This window comes from Anser cygnoides, chromosome 5 (assembly GCF_040182565.1).
Source record: "Anser cygnoides isolate HZ-2024a breed goose chromosome 5, Taihu_goose_T2T_genome, whole genome shotgun sequence".
Classification (NCBI taxonomy): domain Eukaryota; kingdom Metazoa; phylum Chordata; class Aves; order Anseriformes; family Anatidae; genus Anser; species Anser cygnoides.
This window is the reverse complement of record NC_089877.1, coordinates 43,214,676-43,237,407: the sequence shown is the minus strand read 5'-3', so window position 1 is coordinate 43,237,407 and position 22,732 is coordinate 43,214,676. Positions and strand designations below refer to the sequence as shown.

Sequence of the window (22,732 nt, the reverse complement as noted above, 5' to 3'; positions counted from 1 at the left end):
TTAGATTTAAGAAGGGCTCAGCGAAGCACTGAAGTCTGTAGCAGTCTGGGATGAGTCAGTGGTAGCTGTTGTCTTTCTCAGTTTTTCCTACTAATGATGCTTTGAGCCTTTGGCCAGTTCTGGTCTTTCCTGTGACTTCACTCCTGCTTATCATTATTTGGATGCTGCTATTCCCAGGGATGATGACTTTTCTAGCCTTACCCAAGCCCCAAGGAAGGAAGCACACGAACACCATAACCATGCTGGTCCTCTCAAAGCTGATTAGCACTTACGGAAAGAGACTTTCCGGCTGCAGTTCTTTTGGATTGGGGCTGTTGTTTTTGGCTGGCTGGCAGCAGTGTTAGAGTCAGGACTGCTGTGTTTTGCTGAACCATCCTTGGACTTTCTAAACCCCATGCTCATTAGTCACTTCTCATCCTCTGTCTTTTCCAGCCACCCCTAGCACACTGCTAGGTTAGTCCTCCTGTTCTCCAGGCACAGGTGCTCAGGTTTTTCCACGGTGTCATTTCAAATAGGTTGCAGTGGGAGAGACTGACGTTGTAAAGAAATGGGCACAAAGCACAAACTCTCCAGCTTTCTGTTACTGGAAAGTTGAATGCTGAAATTTTCTGTACATTATCTGATGTTTGCTTTCATTCTGCGTGTAATAGCTTAGCCTGAAAAATGTTGTTGGTTTTCCTTTTATTTTGGGTGCAGGTAGTCACAAGCAACTACCTCAATCATGTTTTAACATTTGGAGCTAAAGAACATATCTCAACAGTTAAACGTGCCTCTAACTTGATTTGAGTTTAGAGAACTCAGTGTAAAGAAACCTCCTCCCCAGCTACTCACAAAACAAACAAACAAAAACCAACACCCTACTATCTTCTATGAAGCTCTTCTGTACGATGAAATTTCAGGTTGTCCAGACTGTCCTCCGCTTTTCTCCCACTCCCGAAGTACTATAAGCTTTTTATTTTTTTTATTTCCAGAGTGACTGAATAATAGTAAGGAAAGCCTAGAAGAACCTGATTGTTGCCAAAGCAGAACGGTGCCCAGGAAATGTAAGGAAGGCAGTTGCTACTTTAGAAGTATGGGAATGAGCAAAGTTTAGATCCCTCAGAGTGTTTGAAGTGGGACGCTGATCTCTGTAGTCCTGTTTCGTGTTTGTTCAGACTGAACCCATCACAGTCAGAGCACTATGACTGGGAGGCTGGAGGTCTCTCTTTTAAGTGCAGAAAAATCTTGTCATTCTTCACCTCCCTCCCCAGCTCTGTGCTCATCTTTTTTTTTCAATTGTGCCCATTTCTATCCCATGGCCTTTCCTACCAGCCACTGCTTCTTCAGCCACCTCCTCCTCTTCCTCCTCCTGAGGGCAGGCTAAATGGCTTCTTGGTTGCCTGTTTTAGAGGAATCATCCCTGTGAGTACCACTGCCTGTTTAAACTGTTTCAAAAAGGGCTTTGGCAGCATTGACTGAGGTGTATGTAGATGGCAGTGCTTACACAGGGTGTGGTGCTGTCTGTGCTATAGACTCAGATGTAGAATAAAAACCTGGGGGCCTTATTTCTCACGTCTCTGCCCCAGTCGCCACAGCACGTGTCCTTCTGCTTTCTCAAGCAGACATGAGCTTGCCCTCCTGTAGCACCTCACCACAAGATCAATGCAAATGCCATGACTTCAGCACTTGTACCCACTTTATAAGCACTGGACAGCTGCTGCAGTGCTTGCAACACTCTTGATGTCACCGTTGGGCTTAAGCCAATGGTCTATTTTATGATTAGAGATTTTGTTTTTCACTGGAACAACTTCAAGGCTTTTTCATCACTAGCTCATGTTTATTCCTTGCACCAGTGAAGTGCAGAAGGTGGGGAAAAATGGGTGAGTGGAAGAGACAGAGCGGTTCGTGCCAGGTCCTGACGGCAGCGCCTGTCAAACCAGCCCTCAGCAACACTAATCTTACAAAAACTCAGAAGCTTGCTGAGAATTTTTTTTCTGGATATGGGAAAACACCAAAATGAGGGCTTCTAAGTGAGAGGCTTGGACTTGTCTTCCCTTCCACAGCACGCATTGATCAGGCCTTCCCCCACCCTGGCCCCTTCAGAGGGCCTACGTGCATCCCGAGGGGCAAAACGGAGCGTATCCTAAACACAATAAACATTACTCTGTCTGGGTTAGTTTTTACATTTCTGTGTTTTATTTCTTGTTTTGTTTGAAATGACCTGTACCACAAGAATACAATTTATTTCACAGGTTTTTCTTTTTTTTTTTCTTTTTTTTTTTTTTAGGAGCAGATAATAGTTAAGTAGATACTGTTTATTTCACTGACTGTCTATAACTCCCTGCATCATTCTCACAGCCTCTGTCTCCCCAGCTTCCCCATATAAGCCAGCCACAAGAACAAGAGTGGCCTTTGGCCATATGATTGATTATAGCTTGTGGATACAAAGTGGAAGCACTTTTTCTCAGCTCCAGTCGGTAATAAAAGCTCAACAAGTTACATTTTAGGGTCTTTCTCAGTGATTTTCCCCCCTAAGGGCTGCTTACATGTTTCTGGTGCAGCAGGTTTTATTTTATACATTTGTTAATTGTTTTAAAAAAAAGATGACAGCTTACAAAGAGAAAAATAATGCCCCCTTAGCGTGAACAATACTGCAAGGTTCTGATTGTTGCAGGGGAGTTTCTTGTAGCTTCACAGTTTTGCTGCGAGGTGTAATGCCCAAGTTTCCCCAGAAACCTCATTCTGTGTGGTATTTTACCCTTTCTTTTAATTGATCCCTGTGAGATTCATTTTGCATTACAGGCCAGAGACCCCTGTTCCCAGAGAAGAATGTGCCCAAAAGAGAAGAGCTGGTCACTTGGGAAGAACTGCCTTTTGCAGTGGCTGACAGGTAGGTGGTTTCTGTTATCCGCGCATGCAAATCAGGGGCTCGAGCTGTTTTTACCATCATAGTAGCTGTATGTTGGCTTCATGCTTATTCACCGTCACTGATACACTTACCTCTTTCTTTTCTTTAAGTCACAGAGACCATTTGTGTCCCAAGGCCCGAACTCTGTCATCTTTTGCCCCATGTAGAAGGACAGCGGTATGGAGCTGACTGTGACTCCCATATTACAAATGAATGGTATAAAAAGCACTGACCAGAGCCCATTTCCTGGTTCACGGCTCAAGTTCCACATCTCCAGACCTTTTTGTAAGAGGCTATGAGCATTCAAAGAACTAAGCAGTTGCTGAAGCCTCATTTCCTATTTCAAACTGCACTGAGAGAACTACACTAAGATGTCACCCCCCTCTGCAGGCCCAGCTCACTGTGTAGCTGGACATGCCCCTCAGTTGTGGCAGCGTGCTAGTACTAATGATGCGCAGACCAGAATACCCGGGAAGGGAAGAGGCGCATGGGATTCCTGCACTTGTCTGAAGGGTCCAAGAGACCTGACCTGCTTCCCAATTAAAGATGGTAGAAGACTTTTAAGGGTTAAATTTAGACACGTGTTTCTATCCTGGTTCCTGGGGAAGAGTTTACATTCCTGGTGTAAAGAGATTAATAAATGTTAATTACTGCCTGGTTCAGGTCCCATCCTATTTCAGAAGCAAACATTTCCGAGCCTATTACCTTCAAGCAATGGGAGATAACCAGATGGGCTCCAAGGTTATGCAGCTGCAATGGAGAAAGAAGGTCCTGGAAAAAAATGCATTTGGTATCTTTGTATTGTTCTGCCAACACAGGAGCTGCCTCCATACCATAGCTCCACTCTAAATAGCCAGCAGTCACTGTGGGCTAGAAGCTGACTCAACAGCTCTCCTTCATAGTCTTGTTTTGTAGGTTGTTCTCCCTTCTGTTCTGGAAAGCAGGCCCAAGTCCAAATTCAATAAAGCTGGAAGAGCCTTTCACAGCATCACAGAATGGTTGAGGTCATCTGTTCCAAGCCCCCACTCGAGCAGGGTGACTTAGAGCAGATTGCTCAGGACCATTTATTAAATGACCTTTCCAGCCAGGATCCCACAGAACAGGACTTGATTCTTAAGATCTTTTCAGCCCACTTTGGGACAGCTACTTTTGCACAGTTGTGAAGCAAGTTCAAACACAATGTGCTGTGGCTGGCCTGAGTGGGACTCAGCAAGGAAGCAACAGTGGTCAAGTGAGTCCAACTTAGAGGCAATCATGCAGCCCAGCAAATTTGTGAGTGTTCGTGCCACAGCCAGAAAGAGTTGCCAGGTTGCAACACATGGCAAGCTGGCTCTAGTGATGGCTTGCATTTCAGTTTGGTCCCTCTCAGTCACAGATGGGTACAGGGATCATCAGCGCAACCAGAAGCTATAATTTTCTCCCCATCTGCCTCTGGGAGGGAGATGAGGAAGGGAAGCACGAGTATCTGTTCAAAGCACAAGGCCACTGTGTAGTTGCTGCTGCTGTGAGCATGGGAACAGTCCCAACTCCCATGTGCTTTCTGCCCCTTAGGTCTCTGTTGGTTTACTAATGTGCCTGAAGCAAGACTGAATTCCTTTACTGAGTACAAAATGGGTGAAAACAGCTATGACTGTACAGTGTATGGAGAGCTCAGAGGAGATGGAACTGAACTAACTCACGTACCAGGAGTGGGCTGGCTACACGAGCTGAGAGCTCAGTATCAGCTTCCTCAGTCTCTGAGCTAGCCTGACCTTCACACTGCAGCACCGAGAGCCTGCACAGTGACATGTTCTGCTCCAGCAGAAAACAAGCACCCACTGTCTCCCTGATCACACGCCTTGACCATCTGGAAGGGTTCCTGCTGGGGGCCACACCACCTGGGCTATCCAGGAAGGGACAGAAGCTTGAGGGGAACAGAGGCAGTAGAGGTCGTAGTGTCTCAAATGCAGATCAGAGGCTCTTGCTCACCTCTACTGCTATGCCACTGACCACAAAACAGACAATACATTCAGGTTTCATCAGCACAGGCTGGCTCAGATCTAAGTGACCAAGAAAATAACATCTCAGAGAATGCAAACAAGCTGCTTTTGTCAGTGACCCAAATGCCCCTCTGGCTACTGGGAATGCAGCAGTTGTGGCTTAGACAGCAGATCCAAAACAAGGCTTGGATGCAGCAGGAACCTTGTTACATGAGAGGAGTAAATCAACATTCCCCCACTTCTTCTCCCACCATCTCGAGGTCAGGTATACAGCTTTTTCCATCAGCAAGAGAACCTCTTAACAAGTCCAGGGACAATCTATGCTAGCTAGCTCTTCTGTTGCTGTTGAGGATAATGGGATGAGGCAGGGGAAGACAGTAGTTGGGATATTGGATTTGGGGGTTCCACGCCACCCTCTAAGTTTACTTCCCTAGGCTGCCACAAAAAAAAAGGAAAAAAAAAAAAGCAATCTCTTGGGCTCAGGAGCTGCCTCCATGAAAAAGCGATTCCTTTGATTCCTAACTAGCATTTGGCAATAAGCCTTAGTCTCTGTGGAGGCAAAGATCTATCACTTTAATGAAGTCTAGGAAAGCCCTGGTTTGGGGTGTATTTATACTTGGGCGCTAACCATGCAGACAAAGCCTTGTGTTCTGTGCCACAAGGAACGAGTGGGGAATGGCACTCAGCTGAGCTGAAGAGGCAGGTTTGATACACTACAGGGTGAAAAGTGTGGAAGAATTGTAGTTAGCACCACATAGGAGAGGATGCAGAGATTATCAAGTCAACCCAGCACAAAAGCTTACATCAGGCTCTTTTTTTTCTTGCCATCTGGGAACGGAGACTTGCATTCTCTCAGGGACGTATATCCTGCCTCTTCAGGGTCCTGTGGGGATTGTGCATGGGAGGGACTAGCCAGGCGTAATGACACACTGTACAAGGTCGCAGAATATCTTACACAGTTAGGAGCATCTTTCCCGGTAAGAAGTGGGGCCTGTATGTACAAGTGTTAGCTGTCGCTAGAGGAGCCCGGGAGGCAGCCATTGCGATCAGGAGAGGTCCAATAGCGCTCCTCTCCAAAGGAGCACCTGCCCTATGGTTAGAACCAGAGAGGTGGCAAAATGAAGGACCCTGGCTGCTTCCCCTTCTATCTGACCCCTCGCAACACCAGCAGATAAAGTTTATATCGACTCTATTCTTCCTCTCTTCCTGCTTTAGTCCCCAGTCCCCCTCCAGCACTGGCGGAGGGAGCTGGGGAGCAGGCGGCCTGGACAGTGCTAAGAGCATCACCGCTCAGAGGGGCTGAGCCCCAACGACCGCCTCAACAAGTGCAAGAGCATATTCTGGTATTTCCCACAGAGAAAACAAATGAAAAAAAGAGAAACAGGTGACTGATTAAAAGAGTTTCCCCCTCCTGTACACGAGATTCTGCAGTCACGCCGACAGACATTAAATAATTCTTCCATAATAAATGATTGGAGATAAAAGCCGGCGGTGGCTGCTGCTGCTGTTTGGATTGCTCCATTGTCTGCATCTTTGTTTCTAGTTTGTTCCCCGGCCACTGTCGGCTGGCGCTGGGGCTGTCAGACCTTTGCCTCTAGCATTTCTAGGAAGAGTTTATGCATGGGAACCTTGCCCTGCAGTTTGATGCTGTAGAAGTGCTGCACAGCTTTGGCGGCCGTCTGCCGCAGGAGGGGCAAGGTCAGGAGCAGCTTGCCTGCTCGCCGGGGCTCCTCATTGCGCTGACTCAGCTCGTAGTCCTGCAGGGCTTCGTGGAGAAGGTCCTGGAGTTTCTGCACTGCATCCATGTCCTCTATGTGCATGGAGTCTGGGGGGAGGGAGAAGAGAAAGCAAACAGCAAAATCAGACACGAGGAGGGAAATGCTTTACAGTCCTTAAGCTAAAGATGCTTCCTTTATTTTATTGCTTTTCTGGTTTTGTTTCGTTTTGTAAATGAAAAATAAAACATCTTACTGGGGAAAAAATACCTTGCTGGCAGGTGCTGCTGCTCCGAAATTTGGCATGAGCCCCAAGAGCTGGCCCTAGCAGTGCAGGAACAGTGAGGTTGTTGCTGGGGTTGGTGACACGTTGTGCCCTGTGTGCCCGCCTCGCTGGTACCCCAAGTCTGTGTGGGGGTCAGCCTGGGGCCTTTGCGACTCACACTTTCACTTGCCCTCCATGCTCCTGCCGGGGAGAGTCACCCTGCAAGGGGCAGCATCTGCTGTGCTGCCACTTGGGAGCAATCTCATTAAGAATAATTAACACTGCTATAGTGCTTCATCTGTCTAAACTGCCTAATTGCCGTGCAGCTGCTCAGGGTGTCAGCAAGACGGAAAAGCCCCAGTAGGTCACAGCCAGTGTGCACAGGGGTGTTGCTGGCCCCACCTTTGTGCATATGCCCCTGTTTTCAGAGACTGCCAGCAGCTGCTCGGAGAGCTTCCTGTTTCAGTCCGTCACAGAAATCCGTGTGTCCTGCAAGGCCCCTTCCCTCAGGCTGCCAGTTAGGTTTCTACACGCTGCTGGAGGGGCTTGCAGAGCGTGCGAGGCTAGCACGGCTCCCTGGTGTCTCTCTGAGGCAAAGGTAGCTCGTAGTGACCCCATCCCCGTCCAGGGTCAAGCTGAGGTACGCGAGGTGAACATGGGCAAACACAGGCTGCAAAACTCGTGTGTAAGTCCTGATGACAGAGGGCATCACCACCAAGCGGAGAGGTTATTCTGGAGAAGCTACCCAAGGGCAGCATCGCTGAAGGCTTTTCTCCCTTTCATCTCGCTGATACTTGCTTCTTCCTTACAACTCCAACAAGAGCTAGAGACACCGTTGCCTTGTCTTCATTGTTCAGAGACTTTTAATCAATATTGAAGCTATTGATAAAGATTGCTGCCACAGGGCAACGAATCCAGGAGCAGCAGCAAAGGGATGCTAGAATAAGCATGTGTGCACACAGAACTGCAGCCGTCTGCCCCTCTAGCTGGGCTTTGCAGTGTAACAGAGGGCTGGCTCAGCCCACACGCATCCAACACAAACGTGAGGGCTTGGGTTCCTGAGTCTGACAGCAGTGAAGAGGAGGAAATTTGGATGAAATGCCCAAATCTCTCTAGAAATATGTGTCATCTCTGTGGAGAGCTCAACACAAATTAGAGACTGTGAACTTCATAAAATACATGTACAGTTATACTTATTTATGGTGCATGATTTGTAAAGTATTGCAACAATTGAGAAAATATTCTGTCTAGCAAGAAAGCTGTTTAAGAAGCTGTTTAGAAGGACTGCACTAATTAGAGGGTATAAAGGGTTGTACTTCCAAGAAGCCTACTGAGGAAAAATCATTATTGCTACATTCGCTGTTTGTATCGAAGAGACCAGGCAACAAAGGCCAGAAAAGGGCTGGCAGGTCTTCACAGTGACCTGAGCTAGCCACAGAGGTTAATTTGGAGGAGTAGAGAGGGAGAAGCATGTTGCCAAATCAGTCTGTCAAACTCCCCCAGATAGGCAGCACCTCTGGAGAACTCCAATGCACAATCAGGGGAAGCAAGTGTGCTTCCTTCCAGATGGCAGAGGTGATTTTGGAGATAGAAGCATCAAGAGCTGGAATTTGGAGAGAAACATGCTCCAGCCTTCTTATTTAATGTTTTTCTGGCCAGGGGCACATGGGGGAGAAGTAATCATATCCCATCAGAGCTCACAGATCCCAGCGGGTGCTAGAGGTACCAAGCAGTAAGCCATGCTTCAGCTCAAGGTGGGTGCTCTGCTTTTGAGTACTGATGCTGCTGTGCATTAGACAATGCTTAAGTTGTGCTCTCATGCCACCTAACCTCTGTACAGTGAGACCTAAGAGCCCTAAAAAGCTAGGCATATCGATGGAGAGAAATTGGGGAAATAAAGATCACGGCCTGCCTTTCCTCTCTTTCCTGAAAGAAGCTCAAAATTGGCAGCTGACTGCAAAAAACAAAATAACACTGCAGGATTAATTTCCTTGCAATCCATCAATGAGCTGGTGTCAATGGCATTGATAAACTGTTAATTACAAAATCAATAGCTATGAATTTTTACAGCTGCCAGAGCACTGAGGTGCTCTGGAGGCTGCCTGGCCATGTCCCTGAGGGTCAGCAGGCCTAGACATGAGGCTATATGGCAGAAGCCCTTCCCTCTAGCACTGCTGGCATATAGGGCAGGTGTGAGCCTGGACAAGGCCCACTGCCTCCTCACCTAACTCTTTTCTTGCAGCTTCTGGCAGGAGGAGCAAGAACCTAACAGGACCCATTAATGTAGAATTTGCTACACATCCCCTTGCTAGATCCATACCTTGTTCACTCCATCTCAGCATTAAATGTACTGGCGAATAAAAAAAAAAAAAAGAAAAAAAAAAGAGGTAGGGGAGCCAGGGGATAACGTTTTTTCCCCCTGGCCATTCTAGGTTGTCCTTAACTGAACACGTACTGTATGCTAAACTGGAGGGCTCTTCGAGGTTGATCAATTTGTATTCTTGAGGCAAGAGGACCTAGAAATGCTTAAGATGAGGCTGCTGTCTCTGAAGGGTAACAGGGTAAGTCTATAGCACACTTACTGTGTCAAAAAATGGGTGATGATCACATTGTTGAAACTTGCTTGCTGCTCTGGGCATTAAGAATTCATTTCTCAGCTCTCTGAAATGCACTTAGTAAAGACAGACTTTGCTTGGATTCTCTCACCCACCAGGTGAGCCCTTGTGGCATTTCACTGAGGATTCAGAGATCAGCCACAGCTCTGGCAGGGCGGTTCCTTCAAAGCAAAGCCTGCCCTAATGTCAGTTTCTCCTCTAGCGAGGAGTGAGTGAGTTGCCCCTTCTGGTTCCATTTACTTTAATTACTAGAAACAAAGGGTCAACATACACAGAGCTGCGTGGAAGAGAGGAAAGTCCCTAGAAGCTGGATTACATGAGCAATTACACCCAGCAGGGATAGGGGAAATTCAGGAATTTACCTATACGGAAGGCAAGCAGCAGAAGGCAGGTCTAGGCAGCACAAGTGCTAATCTAAGCATTCAGCTTTACACCCTGCCTCTGACCCAGGGGAGTTATGGACTAGCCCAGAGGTAGTCTGCATTGTTAATGGTTTAGGAGTCAGCTGTTTGCATGCAAGCACATACATGCAGGCTCTGCAAGTTTATTCCATGTCAAAAATATACTAGGAATAATAGCATATTAAAAGAATGCAAGGTTGAATGTGAAGGTGATATTATAAAAATACAGCTTGCGCTATCTAGCTTCCTTGTGTGTGTGCTGAAAGGCTCTAGCTGCATGAAAAACAAGATCTCATGTTTTACTTTCAGTAGCAATAACAAAGCAGGATTGTTGTGGCTTATGCTCCTACAGAACCGCACTTCCAGCTGCACTAGAACAAACCGGTGAAGTCAGAGTGGCTCTTCCATCCAGCTGAGGACATGCTGTGGCCTGTGCCTCCTGACCCTTACCTTGGTTTCTTTACTCCACGGAGCTGGAAGCAGAACCCAGAAGCAGCTGATAAGTGTTGTTTGTTTGCTCTGTCATTGCTCAGTGTTCCTCCACTCCTGATACAGACTGTCCCGTAAGTCTTACACTGGGCTTAGTCCTGACAGCAAAGTGAGCAACACCAGCAGGGAGTGCTTCTGTTGCACTATGAAGAGCTTGATGGCATCAAAGCTGGGGTCCTACAACAGCTCTGCTCATAGCATGGGCCAGTAAGTGTCCCAGTATGGCTCTTCTGTCACCCTGTCACTGCACTGAGGAGCCCTTCTCCTTGTTCAATCCTGTGACCTTCCTGGTAGACAGGAGGCAGTTTTTTTTAACAAGAGTTGATTACATAGCCAAAAGCCACCGTCCCACAATCGAGAGAGACCAGCCTTGGCCATCTGCCCATCCTGGTTCAGTGGCAAAGTGAAGGCAGCAATCAGAGGTTAAAAAAAAGCAGTATATGAGAAATTGAAAAAGGGAACTAGATAGCAATTTATATGAATCAGAAGTTATGAAGTGTAGAAAATCGATAAGGGAAGTGAAGGACATTGGAAGAAAATCCAGGGCTGAAAGGGCTAAGGACTCTTCGATAAAGAAGAGTTTTATAAATATTTAAGAAATAGAAGAAAAACATTCATTTGTAGGGGAGCTCTTTTCTGCTGGAGATGATTAAACTATTAACAGAATGAGGAGACAGAAGTCCTCAGTGAGTATTTCTGTCCTGCGTTTAGAAAAAATACCTTTTATGTACCTATCTTACATGAAGATCATGGAATCATAGAATAATGACGATGAAGACTCCTTAGTCTGTTGTTTATGCAAGAAGATATTAGACATCTGTTAGGTACAAACTTCACAGAGATCAGCAGACCTTTAAGAGTTCTAAAAGTGCTGGTGAAGGCTCATCTAGGGCAGATTATTGATTAACAAAGTCTTGGTATTTTTGAGAAATTCAAAATGGCTGGAGAAGTTCTAATGATGCATATACTTTCCTGGGTCCTGTTCGATAATTGCCGTGGTAGCCTGGTGTGAACCAGAGCAAAATAAAAGAAAAAGAAATGTGATGTTCAATTAAGACTTAAAAGATGGTATTACAACTACTGCCTGTCAACAGAATACTTTGGAATAAAGGTCTTGTCAAACAAACCTGATTTCATTCTCTGATGAGATTACAAGTTTGGTTGATAAAGTTAACTGCATAGATGTAATAGACTTAGGCTTTTATAAGGCACTTGGCTTAGCACCACAGGACATTCTCATTAAAAAATTAGCACTGTGCAATATCAATAAAGCACACTTTCAATTGATTAGTGAACTGGCTAGATGACAGATTTCAAAGTAGCTATCAGTGGTGAATCATCCCTGAAGGAGGAGTTTTCTAGTGGAAATCCACAGGGATCAGTAAAAAACAGATGCTACCCAACATTTTTATCAATGATCTGTAAGTGATTTCTTTCTTTTTTTTTTTTTTTTTCTTTCGAATTGCTGCTGCTAAGATGTGTGGAAGACAAGGAGGAACAGAAGGCTGTAAAATAGCCAGGATAGGGCAGCCTCACAGAGTGTTCCAGACCACTTCCTTACACTTGAAGTAACACATCTATAGGCAAGGAATGCAACTATGGGACAGGAACTGTATCACGTCAAGCTGTCAGGTCTAAAGGACCTGGGATCACAGGAGGCAGCTCAGAAAAGATGAGTCTCTGGAGTCTGAACTCAGGCAAAATCACATTAGGAATATGGTACCTTTTTATTTTATTTTTTTTATTTTTTTTTTTGAAATGAGAGAACAATTTATTTCTAGAGTCAGCTATCATGAAAGATGTGCATTTCCCCACTTTATCTTTCTGGAAGATGGCTTTAGCTGAGCACAGATACTGGACTCAGTGCTGACCTGCAAGAGTGAATTCTGTTGCGAGTTCGGCAAGATGAGCTGTGAGACAGTGAGACTCCAGGGATGTAGAGGGAGCCCTCGTCACACGGTAGCTTCAGCCAGTTTCCCTTTGGAAGGGACTCCTGAGCAAGTATGTGTCTGGCTGTTGTGCAACAGCAGCACAGCACGCAGCACCTCTTGTGTCTCGCACAGGCACAGGCTTCCAGCCTGCTGGCCCGAGGGCTGCGACCTTCCCCACACTGACATGGAGGCACTAGGCTGAGGGCCCTGGCCTTTCTCATCCTTTTCCCAAGAAGAAACAGAACAGGCACAGCAGGCTTCTGCCAGCACATCTTATTCTCTGTCATCCAGATGGAAGGGACTGGGGGGGCGGGATTCAGTGTTTGTTGTCACTGAACATTTCCAGGACCAGACCAGGCAGTTCCCAACCCAACAGTTTTTTTTTGTTTGTTTGTTTTTGTGGGATTTAAAACTGGGACCAGGGTTTCCCTGTTTGTTGTAACTGACCAGCACTACTGAGCTGAATGCATGCTTGGCCCGAATCCCCTTATCTGAGCTCACGGCACACAGCCTTTCTTTTAGTGCCAGAAGCCAGCAGCCAGCCCAACCCCTGCTGGTCCCACTCCCTAATACAGGGCCAGATTGCAGCTGGGGCCGTAGCGGCAGCAAACCTTACTTTTCCCTCCTTTCCAGCTTGGAGCCTCCACCTCTCTCCTCTCTTGTCTGTGGACAGAGGAACTTTGGGGATGCTGTATGACATGGGCAGAGCACGGTCTCAGGCAGTGGGCCCTAGATTACTCCCAGGCCAGATAACAGCATGGGCTTTGACTCCCCAATCGTGAGGCTGCCTGGGCCAGGGCTGTACCTGAATTGGCGAGGGCCAGAGCTTTGAGCGTGACAAACTCCTCCTTTTCCACCTTGAGCTTCTTGTAGCGGCGCACCAGTTGTAGGATAGCCAGGTAGAGCTCCAGCAGCCCCGTCAGACGAGAGTGTTCTTCATCCATGATGTAGTCCTCAGCATAGACAAGCTTGTCCTCGTATGGTAGGGAGCGGTACACAATGCCCAGGATGAGGATTTCCATCCAGGCGCTCTGCAGGAGGCTCATCTGGTCCCCAAGGGAGAGATTGGAGAACCCTGATAGGGCAAAAGACAGCCAGGGTCAAAGGGATGTACAGCAAAGCCTGGGCTCCTTAATTTCCTTGGGATTCATCCCAAGCACTCTCCCCCACTGGCCTGCCACTTTAAAAAAAAAAAAAAGAGCTTACTGAAGCAACCTCTGTCTCTCTGGCAATCAGCACATGCAGAATATGGCAACCCAAGGCTAATGATAACCTCTTTTTTGTGATTTCTTCTTCTTCTATTACAGCAGCTGTTTTGTACCACATCTTCCTGCTCACTGTCCCTCTGTAGTTTTGTACTGCAGCCTATTTAGTCTCCCCAGCTGAACCAAAGAGCAGAGCAGAGCTCCAGAGAGCAGAAAAGCGGGCTTCTGATGGGATAGGAGGACATGACACAGGCCTGAATTTCAAGCATAGCATAATTTCATTTCAGCCAGCATGAGAAAAGGTCCCACCACAACAGAGCACTGAAGAGTCAAAAGCTGAATATATCTGTGAACAGAATCCTCTTCCACTTGTCACCACTCCCTGAGCTCCATCAGCTTTCTGCCCCTCACAGCCAACAATCCTATGCAGTATAGAAAGACCTTTGTGATGCTGTTCAAGTACCTAAAGCACTGCCAGAAACTGTAGCAATGGAACAAGCAGCCAGCAGTGAAGCAAGGCAACCTCCCCAGATACAGAAAGAGCAATCACAGTCTGGACATAGACAGTGACAGCCCCAGAGCCCTGTTGGCAGTGCTGAGAAAGAGGAGAAGCTGGAACAGAGAAGTCCTGTCTGTCCCAAGGGGAAAGGGATAACAAAAAAACTGCACGTGAAGGAAAGCCATATCTGTTCTGTCCTCTGTACCAGGCATGTGGGAAGGCCAGATCATGACAGATCCTAGGAGGCAGGCACTGTATGACAGCCATCACAAACAGAGATGCGCTGGTCCCCTCTAGGCAGCTCCTGTCCACCGCTGACAGGCAGGAGCTGTGCTTTTTGGCAGCTCCTTGTGTCTAAAAGTTCCCAGGGCTGTGGGAGAGTGGGACACCCCGGCTGGGAGGGCTGTGCTCCACTCGCCTCCCCCGCCAGCTTTAACCCCAATGCTTATTAAACCTCGGGGCTCACTCTCCTCGAGAGGCCTGGGAGCTCATTAGCTGCTGTCCCCAGGAGCCTCCCAGCCCCGCTCACTGTGTGCTAGGCCCAGCGGGACACGTCTGTCCCACAGCCCTCCCTGCTCACAGCCCTTGGCCCCATGTTGGGGCCTAGGTAGCCAGCCACCATGATGATCATTTGATTTCTCTTGTTATCAAGTTGGCAATTAACAAAAGGGCTGATGATTGCTATATTGACTGACTGTGGGTTCTCTTTTTCTATCTGCACTATCTCAGCCAGGGAAGGGAAGGCAGAAGGGTGGGTTAGTGGTATTTATTTATCACTGCGCCATGTTTTGTGTTTGTGTTGCCAGGGGAAGCAAGGGGTGATAATGGCCTGGCAGCCCTTGGACATCCAATTTCCCTTATCAGGCCACTGAATAGAAAAGAGGCCCCAGGCCACATTAATTAACAGATACCAATCAGCTGTCACGTGTTGTGTGTGCAAGGTCTGAGGGGAGCAGTGGGTGGGAGGGAAGAATCAATAAACCACTGGGGAGGAGAGCCAGAGGGAACAGCTGAAGAGGAGTCCAGGCTACTGGGGAGAAGAGCTGCAAATCCAGCTCCATGGCTGTGAGACTGATCCCTGTGCAGCACAGCCCGTGCTCCATGTAGCCCTGCACCTGGTGAGGCTGTGAGTGCTGCAGCGGTGCCGACCTCCTCCCTCACCTCAGCCTTCTGCCCCTTGCCTCCTGCAGGCAGTGCTGTGGTTTTTTTTGCTGCTCCTGAACGCAGCCCTCCTGACCGAATCCAAGAGCAGGCTGACACAGCTCTCAGGCTTGGGATCCTGTATCCTCACGTCTCCTTGCTGCGCAGGGAGCTGATGGAATCGGCCCTGACACAGGGGAGGCTGTGCACGGGCACTGTCACAGTCTGGCACCTGGAATCTCTACCCCGCAGCCAGCTGAAAGCAGTCCTTCGGGCACCTATCTCCTAGTGCTGACCACGGAGAACAGCCCAGCACTGAGGCTGCTGCCTTAAGTCCAGTTTCTGGGTCAGTCACATGGCCTTTCTGCACCGTCATTACCCATCTGGGTTACAAAGGGGGTTATGCCATCGCCTCAGTGCAGCCTGCCAAAAAAATTTGCAAAAGATTGAGAAACAGTGAGGTAGTGCAGGGAGAGGATCCAGGACAGACATGACTCACACATTTCTGCTAGAGAATAAAGTGGAAAAATTTTACTTAACCCAAGCAGCAGCCTGTACATCCAGCACCTCTGTGAATCATTCTTTCCCAGAGGTAGCTATGGCAGACAGGGAATTGCACAGCAGAGACCATGCTTTACCTGTGCCAAGGAGGAGAGAAGAGCCAGCTGCAATTGCCCTGCCCACCTAGCAAAGCCCCCTGCCAGAAGCACTCTCGGGTGGCCAGCAGCTCCAGCTTTGGCAGGTGGGTGCGGGGGAGCAAGTGCTGCAGTGACAGTCCTGCATTTGAAACGCGTGGCAGAATTGGGACCCTCTTCTTCCAATGTTTTCACAAGTAGAATGCAAGTGCTGGAGGACTGTGCTGTACCATACTGCACTCTGCACAGACAGGGGAAGATCAGATAGATAACGTGGGGTCTCCCAGAATATAAAACTTGGGATCTGGAATGATAAATGCTAATTTCACCTGGCCAAAATCACAGGCTTGCTATCATAGGTTTGTCACACTGGAGAACCTCCAGCTGTGAAATTCAAGTGCCTTACCATCTTGTAGCTCTCAGGAATTGCTAACAATCTAATTCTTTTTCATTCCTGAGCTGTTTGATGGCATACCATCCAGAATTTGCCCTTAATAATCTGTTTCTTGCTTTTTATTCTTGCTGCAGGTCTTATCCTGAAAGGTGCTGAATACTCCACAGGCATCAGGAGGAGCCCAAGAAAGTATTTCAGGACCACATAGCCTCATTCATGCAGCTCTGTGCTGGAGACGGTTTCCCTCCTTCCCAGGTGCAGGTTGAGCAAAGCTGCTTTATTTGCAGCAGCTGATGTGACTTTTTTTTTTTTTTTTTTGCATTTTTTTCAGTGGTTTGGCAATGGGAGCTCCCAGAATTAAAAAAAAAAAAAGTCACATAATTTGTGGCAAGTGGAGTTCATAATCTGTTAATTTATTATCATTTCTGTCATCCTGGAGGGCCATTAGCAGAGGTAATAAAGGGAGATGTAATTATAGGATCTGAGGCCACTCCAGACACAGCTGCTGTCACTCCACTTGCCATATTTCATTCCGTGCTAGTACTACCATCTTCCTAGTGAGAACAGCACAACAGCTACCCTGGGAGAGCCTTCGTTGTCACCCCTCAAGAGGAGTCTTGTCTCCCTGCATCAAGGCATGCAGAGAAGGTAGATGCTGTTCAAAGACAATTAGCACAGGGAGAGGGGGAGTAGCGGGGAGGGAGCCTCCTGCAGAAGGGTACAACTCCGTACTGGCTAAGTGTGGCTTTTGAGCTAATAGCTAATAAGGCTATTGAGCTAACACCACTTGCTGAACACCATTAAATCATGCTTTCTTGTTATCATAGGAGAGTGATTTAAGCTTCACTGATTTTATTTGCAAACACTTGAGGCAGAAGTTTGTGCCAACATCTTGGATCCTGAAGGGTTGGCATGACTTTAACATCACACAGTTCTTTCCTAATTCCAGTGTGAGCACAAGGCAGGGATATATGATTTTTGTTCCTTTCTCAATGCTCTCTGTGTCCAACACGCAGGAAGCAGTGTCTGTTTTTTCTCAAAATCTTTGAAAGGCAGAAATACAGGGCATGCATAATCTGGACACCTCGCAGCCTCCTGGCCCTGCCCTGCTCTGCCCCCTTGCTGCCTAACTCAGTAAATTTCATACTTGTTTCAGAACTACAGGGTACTTTGTTCCATTTTTATGAACTGTCTTTTGTTATGTTTGATTCTTGGTACTGCTCCCCTGTGTAACAGTCCCTGAGCTCTCTCCTGTATACACAGTTCTGTTATGATACTGCTGCTGGTCTGAGCTGTGCCAGGCTGATCGCTGTTATCGTGTTGGAGGGGCTTTGATAGGAAAGGAAAATACAGAGAGAAAACTGAGATGATGGCAGGTGTGTCCCGCCTTTCAGAAAGGAGAAGAGAAGTCCTTTTCAAAGTGCAGGAGTCCTCACTACTATACTCCTATTCTGGGATAATCATCGTGGCAAACTCCATAGGAGCTTGGAGCTGAACATCCCACACTTATCCCACAGCTACAAGCATGGGAGCTACAGCAAGACACCCTGTGCAAACAGAAATGGCCAAGGTTAGAGGAACAGACAGCAGCGCCTTACTGGATGGCCGTAGCGGATAACTGAACTGCATTAAAACCACTCCTGTTAACACCCCAAGTACTGGGTTAGTGGAGCAATCCGGGCTGAGTTCCCTAATCACCGCTGTAACCCCACTTATGATGACTCAGCCCCAGATGGATTCTAGCACTAGTGATGGGTGTAATCCCTGCAGATCTCATGTAACAAGGGCACCACTGATATTAACCTCTACTCAGAAACACTGTCTTCAGAAAGTTTCTTCAGACTTTATAGTCCTGCTATGGATTTATTCCATATAGCCCAGAATACCACTAACCTTTTAGTCACAGGAGAAACACTGAGAAAGAAGGAGCAGCCTTCGAAGAGAAAAAGAGGGGTGACAAAGAGAAGCAGAATACATAGGAGAACTGAACTGTCTGCTCACACATGCTAAGATGTCTCACCAACAAGAGCTTAAAGCCAAGAAGCAAAGTCTGAACCTATGTCCCCAGAACCTCCTTGAGGGTCATGTCTGCTCCTTGTGCCTGGGCCCAGCCTATCTGCAGGTGTGAGACGCTGGTGCTATGTCACTCAATTGCACAGGCACACTCAATTGGATACAGACAGTGAGCCTTCAGAGGCCAGTCACATTGCCAATAAGTTGTCCTCATTATTTTTCAGCACAGAAGCCTAGAGATTCATTGACAATAGTGAGTATGTTCTCCATCCCAATGGGACTTGTTCTGTGATGAATCCAGTCAGAAGAAAGCTTTCCTGAGTCTGGGGGCAAGAATGCCCACTACAGACAGGGTGGGTACCTGCCTTGTCATTAGCATTGAAGTCTGATCACTATTGTAACATTTATTCATCTATAGGCACAATGCACCTAGCCCATATTAACGCAGTTCAAAACCTCTACAGTCCACCATCCCAAGGGCTGTTCCCCGAGTGCTTTCTCTGTGCCACTCAATACCAGTATCACCAAGAACTTTACTATAGCCTCTCAAAGCCTACTGCATAATCCCAGGGCACACACACACACAATCATCAGGTTATGCACCTGCACCAGGGGCTATATTGGAGTTTGTTTCCCACGAAAGCCCACCACAAGCAGTTTTCTGTGACAGTAATTTCCATCCATCACTGTATGTAAAAATCCTACTTGCAGACAAACCGATAAGCACAGTGATAAATAATAGCTCCCTTTGCTGTTCACGCTTAGGCCTTGTAATTTCCCCTGTTTACCTGGGATGTGCTTTGCCCAGCCAATGATCACCACCAGTTCCCTGTCTGCCAGGTCACAGAGGGTTGTCAGGGCTTTGATGTCACTCTCCGGCATGGTTGGATCAGGCATGGCATAAATCTTCTCTGGCTCTGCCACCAGCAAGTGGGAGACGATCTTAGTCACTGCACATTTCAAAGGAGAAGTTGTTGTTGTATCTCTCATGACATAAGGTGTCAAAACAGCCCTTTCTAGAAGGGCCTTCCTGGAAGAACATGGCTATACAGGCTGCAGGACCTTGAAATGGCTTTGGTCACAACAAGAGGACACCATGCTGCAGCTCTATAGGCTGTAGTGATCTGCCTATGTCAAACCAGCTCTGTACAGGGCTGACAAAAGCAGCAAGCTACTGTAAGGCTGTCAGCCACTGTCTCAGGTAGGTCCAAAAAGGGTGGGAGGAGGCACAAATTACAAAAAGTAACGGTAGGACTTGGAAAAGCTTAGAGAATTGTTGGAGAATTATTGGTGATTGGAAGAGAGAAAGCACAGGACCAGTTTTGCCAATGCCAGAAAAGTATAGAAAAAACACTACATGAATTTTATAATCTCCTAGAAAAGTTCAGGGATTTAAGCCTAGGTACAATATGTATAGCACCTTGGTTACACCTTAGATGTATCTCATCTGCCTATGCACTATGATCATAAGAAAAAATACCAAGTTCTGGTGACCAATATGGGAACCAGAAGTGACAACTGCTCCATTGTACGTTTTGGGAGACCAATGAAAAGGAATGTAGTGGCTGTCAGAGGACCACAATTCAAGACCAATACATACGTGGCTTTTTAGCTGGAGGAGGGATCTGTAAGCTCAGGTAAGTGCTACTCTCAGAATCCAGTCTCCTCTTGTATTTCTGGCGGCCTCCTCGGACTCGATCCAGGCGAACACCTGCAGATAAAACACGATAAATTCTCATGATTCCTTATTGCCACAGGAAATCTTGACATTCAGATGTAAAAATCTCCTAAGATGTTCCCCACAGTCCAGGGACTGCCTCTCTTCCAAACACTTGAGATCTTAGCTGAACCCAGATATCCCAATAATACCACAAACTGCCTCCAGCTCTAACAATACTGCTGTAAGCTTTACTTTTATTCAAAACATTAAGGATGACAAAAATTAACCCATTCGAACTCTTGAATCACCATCAATCAAATGGGCAAATGAAAAGCCTCAGAACTCAATGCCCTCTAGATGATCTTGCTTTTAAAAGAAAGACTTTAAATGTCAATCAAACCTGCCGTTATAAAAATAAGCTTTTAGATTGTTCTTAAAAATGAGAAGTTAAATGTTCTGTGACCTCTCACTATTTATATTTGAAAAAAGTGATCTATAGCAAATAGATTATGAACTATGAATTCAACAAAAATGTTTCAGGTTTGATCAAGTAAGGAATTGTAATAAAAGTGGAACCCAAATAAATAGAAACAACCTCTACTATAATAAAGCAATGATAAAACTGAAGCAGGGAGACACTGAAGAATTTGTTAGAGTTCTTTCAAAATCCAGTGAATCACACTGAAAACAGCTCTCAGTGACTGTCCTCAAACAAAGAAAAAAACAATAGCAGCATCAATAACCAATTGAACAGGAACAGCAGTTGAATTGCTGTTATCTTGTACTGTATCAGGACAAGATACAATATTAAAAAACAAATAGTGAAAAAAACCATATACATTTGTCCAATTGTCAGTTATTTCTGGCCAGCCATATTGCCTCTGGTAATCAGCTCCTGTGAAACTGGGGTAACTGAGTCTTGCTGGGAGAAACAGCCATTGCCAAAAAAATCTTTCAAGGTAGAAGTAGGTGCAAACAAATAGAATACATTTTTGAATCTACATTATACAAGTACTTCCTTAGAAACACTCATGAGTTTATCTAGTCTGATCACAGGAACCAATTACGAGATACACTTACTAATCACACTGAGCCATTAATATTTTGCAATCAATTTACTGCATAAACACAAACAACTAAAAGCAAACACTCCAAATTGGTTTTGAAACGATGCTTTTTGAACAACTTGTACCTCTGAAAAACCTCCAGCTGGCTGACAAATATTTGACCCTAGAAAGAGACACATCTGTCATTTATGCGGTGTGTCTCAAGCCAATGCCACATTTACTTTCTATATCATGGAAAAGAGAAAGCTTGTACTGTGTTGTGCTCACACCAGCCCACTGGCACCACACGAAACCATTACTTGCCTAACGCCTAAATCCTGACACTTCGCAACTGGAGCACCCAAAGCAGCTCGATGGACAAACAGCACCAACATCAGCAAGAACAACCAATGCCAACCACGCCAACAGCGCCATTACAGCGTGCCCGCAGGAATCCCTGCAGAGCAGGTCTGGAGCTCTCCAGAGCAAAGGAACTGCTGCTCTGGGAGGATGGAAGACATTAGGTGGATAGAAAGATACGAAGCAGAATAGGAGAATTTGGATCAAACCTTTCCTTCCCCTGCCAGTTTTCTATTTCTGACACTGTATGGAGAATTCACTGATGTCCATAAGCATAAGTACCACCTTTCCTCCTTTACACAGCAGTTTTTCCGCAAATGTTGCCTACTGCTTCTTTTATTGCCATTCTCTGCAGCAAGTAGCCTGTGGACAAAATTTCTTCTTGGGAGCCCTAGTATGTTCCAGAGAGTGTTTTCAGGCAGCCAGGGAATCCTAAACCTGAAATCATCTAGGGAGATCCCCGAGGAACAGCACTAGTAGAGTCCTGGGTGAAGCAGGATACTTACACTTCTGCCCGTGATTTCTTTCCCACTATAATCATTCCCTAGTTTCATAAGAAAGGAGACCTCTATGCCACACTGGGCTGAATGAGTGACACCTACCTGTAGTCAGGAAGGAAGGAGAAACACAAATTTCAGGAAATGCCAGAAAATTGAGTACCCAGGTGTGAAAATTTTAAGGATCAGGAATAAAACTGTTCAACGGTTATGGAGGAATGCAGAAAAGGTTGCAGGATCCTGAATCACAGCTTCCCAGGACCCTCATAGAAGAAGAGTCACTGGAAGGTCCTTTCCCTCATGCCAGTGGGCAGGATGTCACTGGAATGGGGAGACATCATTTTCAGCCCAGGAGAAACCAGCACACAGCTCTCCAGGACGCTTTTGCTGTGCTGTCTGATAAGCAGCGCAGAGGGTGGGGTGAAAATGGGGGAAAGAGCTTTCTTTTCCTTCTCCCAAGGAGAAGTGTGCCATCTCCGGTGCTTGGCAGAGGGACGGCTGCACAGGTTGCAGCAGTATTAGGGACCCTCAATCAGATTATAAGGACACAAAGGACTTAAGTGCATTAAAAAAAGATAAGAGAGACGCAGGGAGATTTACCCTCCATCCCTCCTTCCCTCGCCGAGCAGATAGAGGTCTGTTTGCCCAAGGACTTCAGCTTGTTAATTTTGAACAAGGCTTTGTCCTCCTCTTGTTCCCCATCCTGTGCGACACTCCTTGAGGCAAACGTTTTCAATCAGCATTTGCTGAGCCACTACTCTACCCTGTCATCATCAGCTCCAGCCGCAGAGCCAGTGAACGGGCTGACCCCTACGTAGCTATTTGCAACAGCAAATAAAAGCATTTCAACCCGAGTCCCTGACTGTGACAGTCCAGAGGTAAGCAGCAAGGCCAAAGCCTTTCCCTAGAGGTCTGACACTCTACTGGGTCATATTCGGATGGCAGGAAAGGGCACAGCCAAAAAGCAGGATCTGATGCTGAGCTGTGGTATTCAGGTGGCT

General features: G+C 46.7%; 1 protein-coding gene across 9 annotated transcripts in view; it reads right to left on the bottom strand.

The window, feature by feature from the left end:
- Positions 1-2,152: 2,152 nt before the first annotated feature.
- The window catches only part of ESRRB (estrogen related receptor beta), a 170,839-nt gene continuing 150,259 nt past the window's right edge, over positions 2,153-22,732 (bottom strand). For all 9 annotated transcript variants that reach the window (XM_048059854.2, XM_048059849.2, XM_048059853.2 and 6 more), the window contains 4 exons: positions 19,769-19,879; positions 18,957-19,118; positions 13,088-13,357; positions 2,153-6,691 (listed from right to left, as the gene is read on the bottom strand). In XM_048059854.2, coding sequence (XP_047915811.1) covers positions 6,447-6,691; positions 13,088-13,357; positions 18,957-19,118; positions 19,769-19,879 — 788 coding nt within the window. In that variant the 3' untranslated portion in view covers positions 2,153-6,446. The remainder of the gene's footprint in view (positions 6,692-13,087; positions 13,358-18,956; positions 19,119-19,768; positions 19,880-22,732) is intronic.